The 22,384-nt window shown below is 35.6% G+C and overlaps 1 protein-coding gene across 1 annotated transcript in view; it reads left to right on the top strand.

Annotated features, from left to right (window-relative positions):
• LRP2 (LDL receptor related protein 2) overlaps positions 1 to 21,911 on the top strand; it is a gene marked incomplete at both ends in the record, with an annotated part of 108,012 nt that extends 86,101 nt beyond the window's left edge. The window contains 22 exon segments of the mRNA XM_079538982.1: positions 772 to 891; positions 1,437 to 1,553; positions 1,822 to 1,938; positions 2,409 to 2,546; positions 3,071 to 3,197; positions 4,127 to 4,251; positions 5,448 to 5,579; positions 6,510 to 6,641; positions 8,091 to 8,234; positions 8,902 to 9,067; positions 9,937 to 10,065; positions 10,856 to 11,076; positions 11,514 to 11,690; positions 12,451 to 12,570; positions 13,954 to 14,044; positions 14,582 to 14,649; positions 14,812 to 14,932; positions 16,487 to 16,616; positions 18,601 to 18,720; positions 18,812 to 18,919; positions 20,732 to 20,803; positions 21,750 to 21,911. Coding sequence (XP_079395108.1) covers positions 772 to 891; positions 1,437 to 1,553; positions 1,822 to 1,938; positions 2,409 to 2,546; positions 3,071 to 3,197; positions 4,127 to 4,251; positions 5,448 to 5,579; positions 6,510 to 6,641; positions 8,091 to 8,234; positions 8,902 to 9,067; positions 9,937 to 10,065; positions 10,856 to 11,076; positions 11,514 to 11,690; positions 12,451 to 12,570; positions 13,954 to 14,044; positions 14,582 to 14,649; positions 14,812 to 14,932; positions 16,487 to 16,616; positions 18,601 to 18,720; positions 18,812 to 18,919; positions 20,732 to 20,803; positions 21,750 to 21,911 — 2,837 coding nt within the window.
• Positions 21,912 to 22,384: the final 473 nt, after the last annotated feature.

Here is a 22,384-nt window from a genome sequence, read left to right as displayed (position 1 = left end):
TATTTACGAGCTCTGAAGACCAGGATTATATTATTTTGATTTACATGTCATCAAATGAAAGAGGAAATATTTTTACTTGAGCTCAGCTAGTATAGACTGTTAAAACTGTCAGTGTGTTCTACATTTATGTAACTACTGTACTCCAGAAACCATTAGCATGGGAAGTATAATGATACTTTCCCAGACTCTTACATTTATGTTGAAACCTCTCATAAGCTTTCACACAAAATTTATTAGGAAATCAGTTCTCTATATCAAGACCAGAAAAGAATCAGAATTATAGCATTCTATGAAGACTTTGCAATTGTTATTCTCTGCTTGTAGAATTAATTGTAAAAAAGCATGTCACCACAAAACATGCTCCTTCATTCAGAAATGCTTTTCTTTGGGCTCTTTATTAGCAGATTAATACAATCCATACATTTTAGTAGCTGTTAATGTATTAAGTTACTCTTTCATGGATAGAGGTGCTCCTTTAAAAGCAGGATAGAGGGCCAGATTTATTAGAATCCCTCATACTGGATAGTGGCACTGTAAGGAGCAGTCATTCTTTTCCTTTGATAGCATTATATAGCATTTATTTTTTTGTTTCTCTGTCTCACTTCTATATTGTTACTTCAGCTGTTTCTTAATCACTCTTGTCATTTGGCCCAATTTTTTACACAACTGCCTTTATCTACTTCCATTATCTTTGGTGCTTTTCATCTCATCCAAAGATTATACTAATATGTGCTGGTCTCATGTTTTGTTGGCAAACATCTTATGCTGCAGAGGAGATGACTTGCAGTCCTTCTGGAGATTTCCGTTGTGACAATCATCGGTGTATCCCACTGCGCTGGAAGTGTGATGGAGATAATGACTGTGGAGATCAGTCTGATGAGCACAACTGCAGTGAGTTCTTTTTTGGCTATAACAACATAGTCTAGCTTTTGACTTAACTAGCCCTTTGCTTCTTATGAAAATGTGGCTGACAGATCTCAGTTGCAATCACTCAGTGGATTTACTTCAGAGTCTTTTATTTTCTTTGCTGAACAATCACGATGACGCCTTGAGGCATTTTTGACCAATAAAAGAAACTAGTAAATCTAGTAATCACTGTAAGATAAATTCACATTGTCTGCTAGGAAATGAAATTTGAATTCTGCCCTGTGTGCAAATGTAGGAGCATATAGTTTTGTAAGGAGTTAACCTTGATTACTTTTTCCTAATTTAAAATACACATTACTCCTGTCTAAGTTTGTGATAATTTTTTTTTTCCATGCAATGAGGAATAAAGTGCAAAGAGTATGGAGAAGAGCTGTTAAAGTATTATTCAGTTTTAGTTTATATTACATCACAAGCTAGTATTGCTTTTTTTTGGTTTAGTAAGGCAGGTGTGGGTATTTAAATCAACAACTGGGAAAATTTATAAGTTTGTACTTCTGTTTTAAATGAAGGTCCCCGTGAATGCACAGAAAGTGAATACCGTTGTGACAATCTGCGCTGCATTCCTTCCCGCTGGGTCTGTGATCACGATGATGACTGTGAAGACAATTCAGATGAACGCGATTGTGGTGTGTATTGCCTGGATGCTGCCTCTTACATGTTCACACTTTATTTCTAAATTAGTAAGTTTTCTGCAAAATGATATTTTATTGGAAGCATCTTTAGTGGAGTAACATTGACCATGTCACTTTAGTTGTTTTACCAGAAGTTGCAGTTATCACAGTTTTAGTGGTCTGGGATGTTGCACTCTTCTGTAGGATGATGTTCTCTAAAGCTGAACACTTAATAGGGTTTGAATAAAGAGAGATTTCAACAGTTACTTCTGAATCTTTTCAGAGCTGAGGACCTGCCACCCAGGTTATTTCCAGTGTAATAGTGGGCACTGTGTTGCAGAGCGCTTCAGATGTGATGGAAATGCGGACTGCCTTGATTTCTCTGATGAAATAACTTGTCGTGAGTTTCAAGTTTCGCAATTGGTGATCATTGAGCTTAATTCCAGAAAGAGATGCACTTTACTGTCTTTTTACATGAGGTTACTCCTTAGAGGTACTGAATTCTGCAGCAGCAGGTGGTGTCAGTAGAAGTTGAGGAGAATAATGTTCTGAATCAGCTTTTTAATAAATTAGTAGATTATCTTCTCTTACGTTAATTGTAAGGACAGTTGTAATGCTAGGAAATCAGTATGCCTACCAGGTTCAGCAGAAGGTATACGTGATTGAATTAAAATTCTTGACTATCCCACTTATACTGCAAGGTCCACTGTTTCCAGTTGACCTGCATTCTAACAAGGTTTTGTAATGGAATGGGATTTTATAATGCTCAAAGGAGTGGATAGCTTCTATCTATTGATTCCTTCTATTTATTGATCTGCAGTGAAGAAACACCCTAATGTTTGTATTACAGCATAATTTTATATTTTTCAGCAACACGGTATCCTAATGGTACATACTGTCCACCCATGATGTTTGAATGTAAAAACCATGTCTGTATCCAGCCATACTGGAAATGCGATGGTGATAATGACTGTGGAGATGACTCTGATGAAGAACTTCACCTTTGCTGTAAGAGAGAAAAGTGATATCAAATGTAAAAATGTAGAATAAAACATATAATTACAATTGGAGGAGTACATCAGAGAGTAAGGATGGTGCTTTATATTTTCAAGTGAGATAGTTAAAATAAAGGCATAAGTTTGCCTTTGAAGTTATAATTCAGGGAATGTATATTCTCAAAGGTGAGCCTTCAAAACTGTAAGAGTCAAAACATCTTTCTAAATATAGATGACCTCTTAATTAGCGTGGTGAGTTTTCTGTCAGCTTCCTTAAACAAATCTAGCAACCTCAGTGTTACATGTAGTCATAGGATATCCTTTTTGCCAAAGATCACATGCTGTCTTCTGACAAAAAAAATATGTAGTGCCCTGACATGATCACCAAAATGTAGAGAAAATGTTCTTTTGAATGCGCCAGATTGCATTTTAAAATATAGGAAATGTTTCAGTGTTACAGGTTAAAACTGAGCAGGATAGCTTGTGACTCAGTGGCATGAAGTTGTCTGTGTGACTGACTTGATCTCTTCTTTTCAGTGGATATTGCTTGTGAATCTCCATTCCGTTTCCGATGTGAAAACAATCGCTGTATATATAGTCATGAGCTGTGCAACCAGGAGGATGACTGTGGAGATGGAAGTGATGAGAAGGAGGAACATTGTATGTATACACAGAGAATTTAGCAGCAAATAGGAAATTCAGTAATTGTGGTGTATTTTAATAGTGCTGAAGACCTTCAGAAATGTCAAAACCAAGCATAAGTATATGAATACTGGTTCTTAAATATGAAATAATTTGAACTGTTATTATTGGTACTGTATTCACAGCTCTCCGTATAAGTTGCAAAAATAAACAGTGGTTTGCCTTATATGTACAGAGTATGGTTTTTGAAATAAAACTTTATTATGAACTTTACTAAATTTATTTACGATAAAGTCCTTTTAAAATAAGAAGAAAAAATTTGGTTGTATTATGAGATAAGAATGTGATGGATAAATGAGAGTTCTTTAAATAGATAAGTGGGGACTTCTGAATTTATAGCACAGTTATGTAAACAGTAAATTTTGGTATTTAAGGCCTAATCCTACAGAAGATCTGTTAATGTTCAGTAGGGTTTTGCCCTCAGATGTTTTATGTAATTCATATTGACTGTGCTGATCTTTGTATTATGAAGTGTAATCGTGTTTTTTGTTGTTTATTGAGCAACCAAAATAAGCCAGCTTACTTGTTATTGCTATTGTGCAATAGTTAATAGTCAAGTTAATAGTACTAGTATCTCAACCTCTTGAAGTCTGTAGTAGGTATATAAAGAGTTAAAGGGTATTAATAGGTTTGCACTATTAAAAAAAATAAATTAGCTATTAACAGGAAGAATCTACCTTTTGCCTTCATAAGATAAAGGGCATCTTTCAGTTCACTGAGGTGTGACTAGAGGTCAGAATGCCCTAATTAGCTCTACTACAGACTTTCAGTGTCACTCTAGTCATTATTTTACCAGATTGCATCAGCCTTCCTCATTAAAAATTTGTAATAGCGCTGTCTGTGTAACTGAACTTGTGATACAAGACTGCTTATCTTTTCAACTGTAGGTAGAGAACCAACTCCAAGACCTTGTACAACTGAAGAATTCAAGTGTAGTAATGGAAATTGTATTCCTCTACATTATGTCTGTGACAATTATGATGACTGTGGAGACCATTTTGATGAAATGGGCTGCAGTAAGTAATAATAGAACACAAAATTTCAATGCTATTAAAATAAACATTTCAGGAACAGTACATATTTCTTGGATAGAATACTAGGAATTGTTAATGTTTAATTAGCCTGTGAGGGGTTTAATCTGATTAGCCATGGCAATATCATTTTTTAACTTCTTTCAGGGAAAGCTTAAGGAATTCAGTGCTGATTTCTCTGTTTCACATACATTCCGAGTTGTCTTTAGGTAATAAAACCCAGTGCAGTGATGATTGATGAAAATATAAAAATACAAAAATAATGTGAAACAGTGAAAATCAAAGACATATCCTAACATTCGGCATTCTGCATTTGTGGATAGATGCAAATGCAGGTCAGATGTTAATATTTGTAACCTTCCCAACATCAAAAACCTGAGATGTTGAGAGAAAAGGTTTTTGTCTGTTTCTACATATATATTGAATTGAGATGTTTATATTAGCACTGGGATGTGTATGTATGTTACAAGTGAGATAATGAGCTTAATGTGATGTCTTAGTATCTTTTCATACGCTCTGTCAATAAACATGTGCTTCTTTCCTACTTACATACAATGAATAGGAAAGAACTTTGTATGTATGTGAAGTACGTAAAAATCAATTTAATTCTGTATGTACTCTGAGAAGAATACAATATTCTATCTGTCACATATTATCTATCATACTTCACTTGCCTTTTCCATTATAGGCATGTCTCAAAGGGTAGTGCATTTTATGCAGTGACCTATATTGACTTCAGAAGGCTTTAAATGAGGTACTGGGTGAGCAAGCTGTCTGTGCCATGTATGATAGCAATTAAGAACACTTTTTGCTTAGATGATAAGGAAAGAATAGATAAGAAGGAGGCAGATTGGCCAAGCTAGGAGCTAGTCAAGTATGTTAAATAGATTCTGCAGTTGCTGCAGATACTTTTGAGGAGCTATACTTTTGATTATGGCTATTATCCTGACCCTGATCACCTGCTTCTACAGGTGAAACTATTCTTAGTTGACTCTTGACTGGTGCTTGCTGTGGGCTGTAAGTTACTTATGCCTTAGAGATAAGATGTTCACATTAATTGGATTTTGCTTAGGAAAATAATACTACCATTGAAAATAGCTCTCATATAGACAATGATCAAAATTATGACTTTCTTATCACTTCATTTTTATGGTTATAAATGTTTAATTTGTTATTTTCAGATCCTGGAACAGAACGAACTTGTGCAGAAAATATCTGTGAACATAACTGTACCAACTTGAGTGAAGGAGGCTTTATCTGTTCTTGTAGGCCAGGTTACAAGGCCAGTGAAAATAACCGAAACTCCTGTGATGGTATTTTCAGTCTTCTAAACATCTTCTCCCTGACAAGTGTTCAATGACCTATCACTTCATCGTTCTATATGGCTACTTATTCTTGCATTATAACAGGATGTTTGTACATTTACCAGATGCTTCTTAAACCATTTTGCTGCTTAAACATGTTCGCTAACATGCAGGTCATTCAACAAAGGCTTGTTCCACAGTTCAGATTTGTTCTAGTCTTTTATTTTATTTTTATTTTGTATGTCTACGTTTTTGGTTTTTTGTGTATACGTTTAGTTGTATTTTTGCAAACTTAGGAACAGAAATTTTGCTTTTATTTTTCCTTACTGAAAGAAAACTTACTGGAGGCTATGATTCTCATTTTGTACTGTTCTCAGTAAAGACTTGTGCTGTTTTTTTGCCTTGATTATATGTAGATAAAATATTATGAGGAGTTTACCCAAAGGCTGTCGTTGGTGGTCATGCAACATAGTACCTTCATGTTTACCATTTCAGTATGTTCTGATGTGATTGCTTCTTGTTTGTTGATCCCAGATCTGATGGATGATTTGAATAGTTTTATTAAATATGGTACAAGGCCATTCTTCCTGATCCTTCCTGCTGATACAGTTTCTTAGGGATGAAGTCTTTTTTGCTTCACCATTTCTACAGGGTTTTGCTCTCGCATCTCATTGTAGTTCACCAAAGAAAGACAAAAGATGAGGCAGATTTAACAGAAAAATATGTGATCAAAAACGTGCCTCTGAAAAGTAATCTGATAAGCAGGAGCTGGAGTTCTTTTAGATAACTGATATTGATGTTATTGAGATTAAAGATTTATTAGGTCATTGATCTTTTAGAGTGTATGGGTAAAGGCTATACCTACAGCGTCATAGAGTAAAGATGGTTGACCAAGTTGTGGAAGAAGGAGATTAAACTCCATATACCTTCTCTTTACAGATATCAATGAATGCGAGATCTTTGGAACGTGCACCCAGGACTGCAGAAATTCCAAAGGAAGCTATGAATGTTTTTGTGCAGATGGCTTCAAGTCAGTAGGTGATCAGCAAGGGAAACAGTGTGCAGCTAATGGTATGTTAAGCAACAGCAAGATTGATTGCTACCTATAAAGAGCAAGAACATATAGAGAGTTGGAGCAGCAGATAATAATAATAGAACAGTAGTACAGAGCTGTAGGAAAAAAAAAGAAATAAACTGATAGCACATTAGTATTACATAAAATACTGAAACAATTTTATATTTAGATAATTACTTACAGTGTAGCATATAGCAGATGACGTAGAGGATGACCTCTTCTGTGAAGAAAGGTTGAAGGAACTGGGCTTTTTTAGCTTGGAGAAGAGAAGGCTCAAGGGAGACCTCATTGTGTCCTTCCAGTGCCTGAAGGGGAGCGTATAAACAGGAGGGGGAATGATTGTTTACGTGGATGGATAGTGATAGGGCAAGGGGGAATGGTTTTAAACTGAGACAGGAGAGGTTTAGGTAAGGTATTAAAAGTTTTCACTCGGTGGTGACACACTGCGACATGTTGCCCAGAGATGTTGTGGATGCCCCATCTTCGGATGCATTCAAGGCCAGGCTGGATGTGGCTTTGGGCAAGCTGGTCTTAGAGGTTGGCTACCGTGCCCACAGCAGGAGTGTTGAGACTAGATGATCTGTGAGGTCTTTTCCAATCCAGTCTATTCTATGATTCTGTGATATGATTTTTTGCTTGATAGCCTCTGTATGTGCTAGTATCTGAAATCTAGTTCTTGAAATACCTTTTCCATAGGAAGAAGCATCTAGACATCTGACAAATCTGGAAATTTTCAGGGCTCAGTGACAGAAGATAATATGATTGTAGTTGGTAACATTATAAAATCACTTGTGCCTGAAGTTCTACTATGTAGATGTGATTAACATAGGAGGAATTTTCCAGAATAAGGCCTAAGATCCAAGTCCGTGACTCCCAGCTGGACACTGTCATTAAAAAAATTTTTCTCAGAAGCACAGTGAGCCAGATGGGACTCATACCCCTGTGGAGTATTGAAGCTAAACCCAAATTAACCTGTGGCCACATAGGAGAGTATTTATTAGTAGTTACCAAAATTGTTTCCCATTCTGCGGGGTGGTAGTATCTGAGCTGTGTGGTGTATACCTGCATTTCACTTTTGAGATATGAGGTCACATCTCAGACATGCCAATGTTGTGATGTTTAACAATTTGTTAGGACTTCTTCCTTAGTGATTATGTCTGTGCAAAGTCTATGGTGAAAAGGGTAATACTCTGCTCAGTGATAAGTACGTCCAGAATTTTTAATTAATTTTGCAAAGCCAAGTAATTTGAAAGCTCTGAAGCTTTAGAAGCAGAACTGTGTCCCTTCTACTTTCTTATTCAGACAAATTGTTAAAACTCCAGTTCAGTTTTGACTGTAAGTGAATTTCATTCTTTTTTTTCCCTAAAAATAAATGCATACAAGAAAAATGAGTTGTCATCATTAATTAATAAAAATATATTAAAAAATAATTATCATTTGTCTAGGTAATCCTCCATTGTTGCTGCTGCCAGATAATGTGCGCATTCGAAGATACAATATCTCTTCAGAACAGTACTCTGACTATATTGATAACCAGGAGCGCATCCAAGCTCTGGATTATGATTGGGACCCTGAAGGGGTAGGCCTAAGTGAGTATGTGTAGAAAATTAGTACTCAGTCATGCAGTGGCTAGTTGAAAAAGACATATTTCTATGTCATAGGTATATAATTTATGTTGGAAATCAAAATCAAACTGGGTTAACTAATTGGACAGATCTTGTTTGAATATGCCCATCCCCTCTCCTTGTTCTTCAACATCAGTGTAGTTCCTTTTAATGCTTTACTTTGATCTTATATAGTTTTTGTTCTATTTTCCTCTTGTTTTGGTATGAATTCAGCTGTGGAATTGTTGCTTTTTACAATTATGCATTAGTAGAGGATTGCTATGAACAAGTCCCTTTCTTCTGGGGCTTCTGTTGGTCCCCAAACCTGATTCAAGTCCTGTGAAAACTGAATTAAACTAGTCAGTATCCTTTGAATAAGGTTCAGAGTTAAGGTCCTATACTCTTGAAAACTGTGGTATGCATTTCTTTATAATCTATGTCAAGATGATTTCAGGTGTGCGTATCAACTATGATAACAGTTTGACCACTACCACAATGTATGTGGTTTAGTTGAACAAAAAATTCTGCATTCTTATGAGTAAAAAATTGGAAATAGTATCTTGACATAAGAGCCCTGAAAAATAAGAATTTTCAAAAAATGTGGAATAACTAGACATTAAAAAATATCTTTTTTTGTTGTTGTGTTGTTAAGGTGTTGTATACTTCAGCATTCTGGCACAGGGTTCTCAGTTTGGAGCCATCAAACGTGCTTATCTGCCCACCTTTGACAGCAGTAGAAACAATCCTACAAAAGAAGTTGACTTGAATCTCAGATACATAGTTAATCCTGATGGCTTAGCTGTTGACTGGGTTGGAAGGTGAGTGTACTGAAAAGCTAGCAAAATGTTGTACACTTACTATGTTAAGGATCTGGCAGGAAGTGCAAAATCCACTTTTTATTTTTCTTATGAATTCTCTCTCTTTCAAGATATTTGGTTTGAAAGTAGTCCAAAGGCATATAGTAAGCTTTCCTTGCCCAGACAGCAGGTTAATAGATGAAATACATGTTGAGGATGGCACCAGGTATTCTCAGGAAACTTGCATTGTTCCACAAGTGGCAGATCAGTTGTGTGTCAGTTAGCGATAATATGCCAGCCTTCGTGAGAGATGAAATCTTTTTTGAGGACTCAGGTAAACTTGAAAACAAGTTTTCACTACTGTTGAAAGGAGATCTTCCCAATCTGTAATAGAGTTACTTTTCTCTTTTCTCATTTCTTACTGCCCTTGTGCTATCTCAGCTAGTCCCAAAGCAATGCTGTATAATCTGATGATTATACATGTGTTCTCAGAAAATGATTGTTTCTGTAATTGTGCCTGAAAGAAAGATGTTTTTTCCCATCCTTTTCGGTTGTGATTGTTCCTCAGGCTAAAATATGGCAAATTTTTTTTTTTTTTTTTTTTTTTTTTACTTAATTTCAGAAATGATGAGATCACTCCTAATTTTTTTCTCCTTTGGAGAAAAATTGAAAGAAAGTTGGGCATAACTTTTGTAAGTTTAACTCTGATGTTGATGGTGTCAAAAAGTTCATGTTGATGGTGAAAATTTTCAGATGTAATCCATACAGTTTCATTTTACTAATTTTGTTCAATTTTGATGTAGCTTTAAATTTTATTTATTTTTTTTAAATTATTTCTCTCTCAAGTATAAGCCATTTACTTTTGAAATGTTTTGATTTCTGTATTTTAGACATCTTTACTGGACTGATGCAGGGACCAATCGAATAGAGGTGGCAAAATTAGATGGACGGTACAGAAAATGGCTTATTTTTTCTCTACTGGATCAACCAGCAGCTATTGCTGTCAATCCAAAACGTGGGTAAGTTACTACAGGACTTCTCAGAGTTATTTTCAATATCACTCAGTGAAAAAAACAACAACAACAACAACAACATGAAAAATCACAGTGATGAACTTTATAGGAAAGACTTAAGGGTATATTTTGCTGATTAAATTCAGGTTTTTCTTTTTATTAATGTTAGGAAATTTATATCCATGGAAATACATTTTAGGATTAGATTGGTGATGACAGCAGGCAGGTCAAATAAAAATTTCCTTTTTATAATGCTGTGTGCTCACCACATTTCTGTATAAATTTCTGTGTTACTGCTGACATTTTTTTTCTCTTTTTACTAACTTCAAGTAGTGGGGAAATATCGTCTTTCAGTGAAAAACAATGTAAATGCTTGAGAGTGTTAAACAGCAGTGCTTGGGGCATTTTGTATTCGATGATGGATCATAGAACATTGTGCTGTGTGCTTCTAAGCTGAAGTAAAGCAGCACATTTCCTCGAAGTCATTTTTGGACTCTGTAGCTTTATCTCGAATGATGAGTGCTCACATATTCACTCATTTTTCTTCCGTTGAGAATAAAAAATTGTCACTGAAACCACTTCTCTCCAAATCAGTACATGAGGTGCAAACATCTTTATCTTCTGTACTTGTAACATGCTTATTCTATGAACTTGGTGTGACTTTACTAATCGCAGCTGCAAAACATAGCCTGCTTCTGAGCGGCTTTATATTTCATGACTGACCTGTTCATTTAAACTCTATTGTTTGACTGTGGCAAATTCTGTACTATACTGAATTCTGGTTGTGTTCTTTCAGGCTCATGTACTGGACTGACTGGGGAAGGCAGCCCAAGATTGAATGTGCCTGGATGGATGGACAACAAAGACAAACTTTGGTCTCTGAAGACCTTGGCTGGCCAACAGGTCTTTCTATTGATTATTTGAACAATGACAGGATCTATTGGAGTGACTCCAAAGAAAATATTATTGAATCTATGAGACATGACGGGACAGACAGAACCATAGTATTACACGGAGGTAAGAATTTATTGTGGAACTCACACAATAGTAACCAAGACGTGTGCTTAACAAGCACTTTGTTCATACGTGTATGCTAGATTTTCAAGAGCATTTCAAATAACAAGTCTAGGTAGCATTTTCACCTCCATTATACAGGGATATGTAGCATACCAGGTTCAAAGTTCACAATACCTGGGAACCAGGTTCTCCAAGAGTACATGACCAACTTAGGGACAATATAGAAAATGAGTTTCTTGCTCTTTTAAGGTATATTATTAAGCAGTTTGCAGACACCAGTGTTATGAGGTGGTCAGTCATGTGATGATATTTATCTTCTGCTATGAATGTCTTGAAGTGAAAGGATTAAATGATGTGTTTAGTTGAATAATAGCAGTTGTATTGTTTTTGGTAGAGATTTGCTTGCTGACAGTATACTGTTTGGTTCTTTTGAGAAGTAGGCAGTCCATACAGCCTTGATGTCTTTGAAGGCCATTTATATTGGATAGCTAAAGAACGAGGAGAAGTCTGGAAAAAAGATAAATTTGGAAATGGAGAAAAAGTAAAAGTTCTGACTGTAAATCCATGGCTTACTCAAGTGCGCATCTATCACCAGCATAGATACAATCAGTCAGGTAGGTAATCGGCATCCTGGATAAGCCCTTCATTTCTGTGAGATTGAAGTTGGTATCATTGTTCTCAAAGAGCTTAGTAACCTTCTGATATCATGTCAGTCAGCTTGTGATTTTATTTCTGAAAACAAAAAAATGAGAGTCTGGTAAGTATTTTGTACATAAAATGAAATCAGCAGTGGAATAGCATACACTGCTCTTCAGAGTCAATTAGTAATAGATCATGGCCATGTCTTTCCATTCTTATCTCCATCTTGGAACTGTCTGATATGACACTCAACAATATGAACTTATCCCTGTAATATACAAGTATTGGCCACTTACTATTGCCCTTAGGGGGATGTTTTAACTATGACATGTCTGGAGTAATCACAGGGGAGAGATATCCAGAAGAACATCCAGCATTGCACCTCTTACAAGATGTTTTAGCTTTCAGAAACAAAAGGCTTCCTGTTGCTCAGAAATGTTCTGTTTCTTCACTTCTGTACTGGCTTCCAGCAACTGTGGTCTCTTACTTAGGAAGAATGTAAGAAAAGGCAGACAGAAGGCTTTGGTAGAAATGCAGTGTTTGGGCATCAGTTGTTTTAAAAAAAAAAAATCCAAAAAACAACAACCTGGATTTAGACGTGTTTTGATTTCTGGTATGTGATATTGATGATACACTACTGACTATGCAATACCCTGCTTTATTTCAGTAACTGAGATATGCCTGAGCTGCTGAACTTTTCTTCAGCTGCCTCTACCACATTTTTTTATCTTTCAGTGCCTAATCCTTGTAAAGATGTCTGCAGCCATCTCTGCTTGTTGAGACCAGGAGGATACACCTGTGCTTGTCCTCAAGGGACTCGGTTTGTAGAAGGCAGCAGCACAGAGTGTGATGCGGGTAAAATAATTTGTGAAACTGAAAATAAAAGCAAAGGAAGTTTTGCTTTAAGAATACAGTAATGCGTTACTGAATTAGAAATTTAGAGGGATGACAGAGTAGATGGTTTTAAGTCAGGAAATATGGCTTTTATTCTCAGCTGTGTTTTGTGGTCAGCTAGTATACTTCATGGATACTTCATGTGTACTCTTTGTCTTTGTGGCTTATAAAATAGATATAGAAATACCACTCAAATGTCCAGTCCAGACTTAGCTGCAAAATTACTCGCAGTTTCTAAATCTTTTAAAAATTTTAAAATACATACATCAATTTTAAAATACATATCAATACAAATGCATTGATTTCAGAACTAGAGAATTTCTGGCAAACTGATTAAATAAAATGACTTGTGTTTATAATTCTGTACAAAGCTATTGCATGATCAATATAATAGAATGTGTTAGACACTGGAAACAAAGCTTAGAGGACCCACAGTATGAACAGAGATAACTTACAGATCATCATATACTGGACAGCCTTTTAAGCACTACAGGTTAGTGCTTGGTGGTTACAGAGCAGCAGAGCCCCCCATAATACATCCAAAAGCACCAATAAGGTAGAATTACTCTGCCTTTCCCAAAAAGAAAGCATACTGCTGAAGGATTTCTCTTTCTTTTAGCACTCTCAGCTTAAAATGGCGTGAATGGTGGCTAAAATGTCCTTGTCCTTGCAACATCTCTCTAATCAGTTGAGCTTATAACATCTGGGATCTTTTCCCATTCTCTCTTTTTGCTTTTACACAGCCTTTCCTCTTACTTGCATTTTCTTAATAATTAGTGATGCTGTTTTGTTGCCACAAAATGCAAGCTGCAGAGAAGAGCTAGTAAGTTGATGTAATAGTGAATGAAAGCATACGATGCACCTTCAGATTAGAACAAGTAACACTGTTGATTGCATTTGCTATTAGTTGCTGTGAATGTGCTTCCATCCACTGGTTTTCTGAATAAATAAGTACGTGGCAGGTTGCTAGCTCTCTGTATAACTTCCAGCTTCTTGGATCAAAGGCTTTGCAGAGGAGGTGAAGTATTGCAACTTTCTGAATAGAGAGCCTTGAAAGATAATGGTCTGCATTGATCCAGCAAACAAAAGCAATGAGACATACAACTTCTGAGTTGTTTTTGTGCACTTATATTATCAACCCTTATTTTCTGATAACAGTTTTTGCTTCAATTAAAATAAATATATTTGGCAGACGTAAAAAAACAAACAAACAAAAAAACAAAGCTGCTGAAAAGTATCCTAAAAGTTTGTATACATAAGTTCTGTATAAATAAAGTGCCTTATGCTTATTACTTATTTTGCTGAAGGTGTTCTGATAACACATCTGGCTTTCAATTCTTGCAGCTATTGAATCCCCTCCCACAATGCCACCAGCGTGCAGGTGCATGTATGGAGGAACGTGCTATATAGATGAAAGTGGTCTTCCAAAATGCAAGTGAGTAGGTTGTTACGGTAGCTTAGGGTCAGATTTTGTTCATTTAGTCATGCACAATCAATTCAAAGCTTTTAAATGTTCTGGAACTGCTTCAGTAAATATCATGCTTTGGCAATAGCATGTTTGTAACAATCACAGAAAAACATGTAAGTGTAAAAATATCAGTAAACAAGCAATGTAAAATTGCATCTGTTTGGGAAAAACATCAGAAAGGCAGACTGCTATGAAGGCTAGTAAAAGTTATGCCAAAAAATGTTAATGGAGAAGTAAGGCTCTGTAAATACAACTTGAAACAGCCACTAGGTGCCACCAGTGTTCCAATGAAACTAAATCATTTGGCTTCAGGGATTGTAGTTCTCTGACTCAGCAGATTTTATTTCCACTTTTTATTCTAAGCAAACGTACCATCTTTACAGTCAGTGAAACGTTACTAAGCACAGAGTTAATTTATGACAAGTGGATATATATTAAAGAATATAATAATGAAACTGAGGTTCTGTACCAAGTAATCATCAGCTGTTCTACTTGTGTTTTCAGATGCTCTTATGGCTACACTGGAGATTACTGTGAAATAGGATTGTCAAAAGGAGTTCCTCCTGGAACAAGTAAGCTTCAATTATATATTACACTTAATGTTTTGAGTTAAGGAATATGTAATATCTCACAGTCATAGCTGTGGAAGGATAGGCTTATAGTTAGTTCACTGGGCTCTTTTGTATGTGCAGCTTTGTTGCTTGAATGTTTGCTCATTTTTCTGTCTTTGATAGCAGCAGTAGCAGTGCTGTTGACAGTCATACTAATCATAATAATTGGAGTGTTAGCAGTTGGAGGCTTCTTTAACTACAGACGGACAGGCAACATTTTACCAGCACTTCCCAAACTACCAAGGTATGTTTCAAAGACTTTTATGACTGAGCACCGAGAATGTATTTGTGCGCAAATATTTCTGAAAAATCTAGTTTGTTTGCCATGTGCCTGTTTCACTGGAATAAGGCATCAGCAGTTTTGTGGCAGCTTCATTGAATTTTTTACTCCAAGCAGCAGACAAAGAACTGTTGTCAAACTCTTCTACATTCTGAATTAGTGATAGTGGAGTTCTGCAACTGTTTGAAAACATGGGGAAGTTGCAAAGAACCTTTGTTTTCAGGGCATGTGATATCTGTGCATTTTGTAGGCTCTTACTGTCCTGACAGTCTCAGTATGCAGTGAAAACCAGCCTTGTGAAATGTAATTTAAAAATATTTGATGTTTTAAATTGAAGGAAGATGAACTAAAATGATTTGTAATGGCTTCAAATAAAAATTTTGTTAAAAAAGATGTATTTGTATTCAGCTTTAAGCTAATTAGGTGTCTTTAAAGGTATTAAGCTACATCTTTGCATAGGTTTCACTGTAGTAACTCTTAAATCAGAGTGATAACATTATTGTAATGAGGAATGCAGATGTAGTTATAACTGCTTCTTCAATGCAGTTCTATATACTGCACTAAGTGTACTGAACAAGTTAAATTTATTTATGAATTCCTGTAGTTAAATTGAGGCAAAATTTTGATGCAAATTAACCCTGTAGGACGAAGAGTTTGTGAGATGTCTTTAAACTACACAGTGAAATTCCCTGCTTCCTGCTTTGTTGAAAGGAAATTTTCTCATCACTTTTCAGCTATACTTCTCATATATGTGAAATGGAGAGTTCGTTTGTTTTGTGGTTTGTTTTTTTTTTTTTGTCTGTGAGGTTAGATTGAGTTTTCATTTCTCTTGCAAATATACCATTGTGCAACCATTGTTAAGTTCCTCATTAAGTGGTTATGTTAACTGCAGAGTTTACTCAGGCTATAGCTGTTACCCCTAACTCAGGATTTGTCCTTGTATGAGAATCCTAGACTTAAGCTTTTAAAAATTGTATTAGGTATTTCCTATAAATACAGCATACACACAGAACACCGGCTCCATTTCCAGTATTTCTTATGCAAACTTAGTGTGTTCTTGTGGCCTCTGTAAACCTATATGGAGAATGAATATTTGCATTTACAGTCCTATAGGTATCTTCATGATATCTGGAATTATATCCACAAATTTTTATGCCATTGCAGCTTCATTTTTTTTTAATCAGTTTCTATTAGTTTGAACTTTGGAATTAATTTATACATTTGTCTGTAAAAGAACAGTGAAGTAAGAGTAGTCAAAATGTAACTTCTTGAGCCTGTTTGGTGTCTACATAGGCACGTGTGAAGATGTGTGATCATTCTGAATAGGGTAACGGGTTAGAAAAACTACTGAACTAATGCAGACGTATAAATGGTCTCATTAGCTTGCTTATAGCCAGCAAAAATTCCAAGTGATGGATATGCTTAGAAGAATAATTAAAAGAAACTGTTTTATAAACTTTTTTTCTGTATAATATATATATATATATATATATATATTTTTTTTTTTTTTTTTTGTAGCTTAAGCAGTCTTGTAAAATCAGCTGAAAATGGTAATGGGGTAACTTTCCGATCCGGTGCAGATGTAAACATGGACATTGGAGGTTCTGTTTTTGAAGGAGACTCTGCTATAGACAGAGCAATGCAAATGGTAAGATTTAGTATATATATCTTTTAATTGTGTCCTTTCAGTGTCATTTATAGCTGACAGAGGGAAGTCTTCTATGTAAAAAACATAGTGAGATGATAAATGTGCTCAAAAAGAAAAATGAACACACAGATTTTCTGAAATAGATTTTTATAAACTAAAAATGAAAACAGATTGTTCTTTAAAATAACGTGGCTGCCATTTCTCAAGATTTATACAGTAGGAATTAAGTCAAATGCCTGTTTTACTATTTCAGCTTATTCTTAGTGAATGCAGTGAATGAATTAGACAAATAAAAATATTGCAGGGAGGAATTTCTTGAGGGCCTTCATGTTCTGTAGAACAGGTAAATATGTAGTTTTCAAATTCTAATTGTATGTTGGAAAATTCATAGGTGAAACTCAGGACTAACCATAGAATATACTACTTAGTACAGCAATTTTATACTTGGACTGTCTTTTATTTTAGTGAGTTCAAGCAAATCAGGTTTAAGTTTTGAGGACATCATTGAGTGTAACTCTTACTTTATCCATATGCTGTTATGCATATCTGAGAAATAACATATCATTGTGTTTCCTGTTCTGTATAGTTTTCCTATGGAAGAATATATTCCCCAGTTTGCTACAATATGTACAATGCTCAAAAGATTTTTCCTTCTACTAAACAAGTTTCAAGCATGTTTGAATAGTAAGCGCTTGCTGCAAAGTGTGCATTGGAAACTCCCTCAATTTTTAATGTTAAGTTTCAAACATAACTGACAATAAAATGAAACGAAACAGCTAGTGAAGACAAGCTCATAATATGACCTTTTTCCAGACAAAGAAGCACACTGATTGTTAGAACTAGGCAGCTTTTGTAATGAAATAACCATGTGAACATTTCAGTAAATACAGGGAAATAGCTCTAGGCTTGAATATCACATCATTTGTTTGTTTTCTTTTTCATGTATGGAAAAGCTTCATGGTGCTTTACAATTTTCTAGCCTAATGTTGACATATGCTGAAGCCCAGCTAATGCAGTTTTTATGTTGCTTGTAATATCCAGGTCTGGCTACAAAATATTTCTACTTAAGTGCTATTAATGCGCTTTATATAATTCAAGCTTGCAAAAAATAAAATAAAAAATAGTGCTTTACCAGGAAAGAAATTCAAAGAGTTTGGTTTATGGCAGCAAAGAATCATAGGATATATTTTCTGAACTTTTAACGTCGCTTATGCATAAATGGATGTTGGAGAAATGTTTTTCAGTGTTACTGTTCTTAGCCAAGCTAGCCTAAATTGATAGAGGCAGTTGTGAGGTAAAAAGCACAGGTGTGAAACTTTTTGCTATGGGGCATTTGCTTGTGGAAATGAGGCAGGTTTAAAGAATTTGCTGAAGTACTCTTCTCGTTCTCTTTCCTGTTATTCCTGTGATGAGGCTGTCACAAGTAGCAGGCTAACTGAGCCTGGCTAGGATTTTGTACTGCTTTTGTTACCATTCCACCTGTTAGCGCTTGGCTGGCTAGCCCTGGGTGACTGTGCCTGTGTGGTGGTAAATACTTTTAAGATGAATTAATCCCATTCTTTTACAATTCAGATGCTGCTTGATAGTTTGGTTGTCAGTCTGAAGCCTCTAAAATGAAATATTTATTTTTGATAATTCCTCCCTACTGAAATTGTGATTTATGGAAGTCATCCTTCTCCATCATAAGCTACTCTGAGTCTATTAGTCAACTGTATATATTTTTTTTCAGCTAGAAATTGGAGTAATGCTGAAACACAGCGTGGTCTATGCTACTAAGTTAGAGAGTAAAAAAAAAATTATAGTAAACTTCACATTATGCTTTCAATAGATGCTAGATTTTGTCTAACCCTATGTGAACATGGATTTTTCTCTGAAATGAAAAATCAGTCTATAAAGTGGGAGTGTGGATGTGCGGAGATATTCACTGTGCTGGAGTTACTGCCTTTTTTTTTTCTTTCTTTTTTTTCTTTTTCTTCCTCTGAAGAATGAAAACTTTGCAGTAGAGTCAGGGAAACAGCCAATCACATTTGAAAATCCAATGTATGCAACCAGAGATAGTGGAGCTGGTGGAACCAGTGAAGTTACAGTCATTCAACCAACGCAGGTAAGAGAAACCTAGGCTTGCCTTTCACTTTCCATTTTTCTTACAACCTTCTTTTCTTTGAAGAAAGTTGAATTGCCTTTTTCTCCTCCAGGTTACAGGAGCTGGTAGTGTGGAAAATGAAAATTTTGAAAATCCTGTGTATGCCTCTGCAGTATCCGCTAGGCCTAAAGAACCGCCTCCAAATACAGACACAGCTCAGGTAGTTCTACAGATGTCTTTTTTCCTTTGTGCTTGAAATCAGAGGAACTGAATTGTGAGGGAAACTGCAATATAGTTTGTGTTCTATGTAAGTAGGGCCATCAAGTTGGCATATGCAGTGTAAGAAAGGCAAATAACTATTTAAATTATTTTCAAGCTGATCAGGAAGTGAAAGGAAAGGAATGCAAGTGTAGAATGGCCATGGGCACACAGTGGGGGTCTGTTGAGATTAAAAACTCAGACTGGCTCACCAAGATACCAAGAGTGGGATGGAGGATTTTCTTTCACTGTCTGCTGTGCTCCATTTTGAGGGCAGATACTAGTCAGAAAATTGTAATGTAAGGCTACAAATTGTCATTGTTTCCCAGCAGAAATGAGTATAACCAAGATTTTACTTGGGACTTCGTTTAACAGTTATATTAAAACTGCTGTACCTCAACAGAAACATCAGGGAATATTTTTTTTTCTATAACACACCAAAAGAAAACATAAGGAAAAGTACGTTTTTGTTTGAAATGGGGAGAACCCAGCTCTTTTTGGTACTGAAAGTTGAAGTAAGACATTTACTCATTGTGTATTGTAACCATTTGGAAAATATTAATTTTATCCATATTTAAAATTACTAGAAATGATATTTAAAGCGTTTGTTCTTTCTGTTCTTACAGGACATTTTAGTGATCAAAATCCATTTATTATCTCATCTAGATTACTTATGAATTCATGAAAGATAAATTTTTTTTTTATGTTTTCAAATCCATCTGCATGAGCTGATGGTGTCTTGTTTTCATGTTCTTTACACGCTGTGCACTAAAAAAACACCTCTGAGCTTTGAAATGACATTTCCATCAACCTGATATTGTAATTTCACGTCCTTCAGTAATTTCTCTTGTGTTGTTTCAAGACAGTTTTTGACTCTTCAACTTTTTTGGGGGTGTGCATGGAATGATAGTTAATGAATTAACTTAGTCTTGCCTTCTGGTCTGATGTTTTGAATACTGCCAGTTACCCTTCAGAGAAGAAAGCTGAATCCCTTAGTTACTTCATCTGTTGGTATCTGTTGAGTTACAGTGGACACATTATGTGATCATTTTGTTTCCATTCCTATCTTTTATCATATTTCAAATGCACGCTTTTCTGAGGAGATGCCTTGTAAAATGGAGCTCTCGTTTTATTTGATGTCTTGATGCTCTTTCAAGTAGAAAAATGTAATCAATAATAAAGGACAAAGAAGTCTAATTGAGAGATCATTTGAATAACATGACATAGCATTTAAAGAGGTAGCCTGGAACGTGAAGGTACAGTGTGACTAAAAGTTTATTTTGATTATTTGATAATAAAAAACTGAATTTTTTAATTTTCCTTTGCTAGAAATGTCTGTTGGATAATATAGTGAGGCCAGTTGTCTAGTGAGAAAGTAGAAGCTGAGTATTGAATTATGATATAAATGACCATTTCAAATACTTTTTTGTGACCTCTTGTGGTTTTTGTGATGAGTCTCTGATGCAGTCAGGACAAGATAAATAAGACTCACACTCCCATCTGCAGGGAAAAGATGAGTTCTAGATCATTCACCTTTTTTCCTGTGTTTATGATTTGTCATGTTAAAGATGGCCAGAAAACATTGAAACTTGAACAGGCATTAAAATATTTAAAGCAGTGCAATTAATTAAAATTACAACATAGCAGCGTGAGAACATGCAGTTGAAATTACCAAGTTAGCAGTCAATCCCAGTGAAAATCATCAACTGTGCTGGTATTTTGCTGAGAAATGGTGAGAAAAATGTCTAAAGGTTTATTAATTTGTATGTTTCAGGAATCAAAGTGGAGTTTCTTCAAGAGAAAAATGAAACAAAACACTAATTTTGAAAACCCAATATACGCGGAGGTATTGCTTAATACTGTATTATGCTATTTTTCAGCTAATGCACTGCTGGACTTAGTTTTTACTTTTAGTGGATAAAGGATATGGACAAATTTTACTGCTAAGTGAACTGCCATATGAATTCCTGCTCAGGTCAAGATGGATCTGACATGGTTTTGAGAAAAATTACCGAATTTTGTACAGAATGGAGTGCTCAGCAGACACCCAGTTCAGGCTGTACAGCAGCATTGCTTGCCTCTCAGCTTTCCCAGCTAAGCACGGTGACCAACTCTTGCTCCTGGATCCCAGGTGCATTCTTGTACAGCTCAGAGTCATACCATACTACAACTGGTATGAAAGTGTCTAGTGCCTCTCAGTCCTAGATTTAGCATGCACATAGTTAAGCAGGCTGCAGCCTGCTTACATGAAAGTCCTAGGTTTTTTTCCATCCATGTAGTAAGAGGAGACCTTTCTTTTAAGATGTTATGCTGCATGATGTTTGCTGGAGGAATTCTCCCATGGTGTGTTATGAAGCCTTTGAGTTCTACTGACTTGAGCCAGTAGTAACAGTTTTTGCCTGAATGAAGTGAGAGATTGAGAAAACCAGAGGTTTATTTCCCCAAATGTAATAAGCATAATAATTTGCAAACAATGGTGATGCCAGTATAATCTACATTCGTGTATGCACGTGTGGACTTGTGAAGTTAGTCTCACATAACCATTGCTATTACTGGACTGACAGTAACCATTAAAACAGAAATCCCAGTGTGCAGAATAAGTTTGAAGTAGTTATTTCCTCGGCAGAACCTTCTGAGGTGAAATTAGTATTTGACTTTTGTTAGGGGGTGATTTGCATAATTCACATATCACTTAGTAAAATATTTGTATATTTAGTTAATATTTCTGAAAGTTGAGGTTGAATGTTTTGTATATTAGAATGTAAACCTGGATTTTATGATTATTGTTTCAGATGGACAAGGAACAGCAACAGGACACAGAAAATGTCCCTCCTTCCTCTCCTTCACTGCCTCCCAAGATTACTCTGAAGAGAGACCAGCCATTAGCTTATACAGCAACAGAGGATACATTTAAAGACACCGCCAATCTTGTTAAGGAGGACTCTGTTGTATGAGTAGGTAACTGGTGCAGGGAAAATGAGACACATCCATTTGCACATATATTTTTTATAAACAGAAGAGTAAGGTTCACATTCAAATGCTTTATAAAAATATATACATCTTTTAGTCAGCGGCTGGAGATGTATGTTGAAACTATGCCTTGTTTTTTGACAAATGCCAATTACTATTTTTATGAACAAGTATCATGGTGTACTATATGTATATCTTTGCACTGAACCTGTCTGAAAGTAATGTTATAAATATATTGTAAATTTGTAAATTTTTCAAAGATTATCTTGTTTTTTTGCTAGTAGAAATCTGTATGGAATTGGTTGCATAAAGATGGGGTAAATTCATTAAGTAAGGGCTTAAGCTAAAAATACCAACAAGGTGAGTATAGGTGAGTTACTGATTTACAGGATCTTTTGCATGTATATTTATAACAGTACCTTTTAAAACTTCTACGGGTGCTCTGGGCATCCTTACC

This window comes from Tetrao urogallus (genome assembly GCF_951394365.1).
Source record: "Tetrao urogallus genome assembly, chromosome: 8".
Taxonomy (NCBI): Eukaryota; Metazoa; Chordata; class Aves; order Galliformes; family Phasianidae; genus Tetrao; species Tetrao urogallus.
The sequence above is the reverse complement of the archived record's forward strand: the minus strand, read 5'-3'. Positions and strand labels throughout refer to the sequence as shown.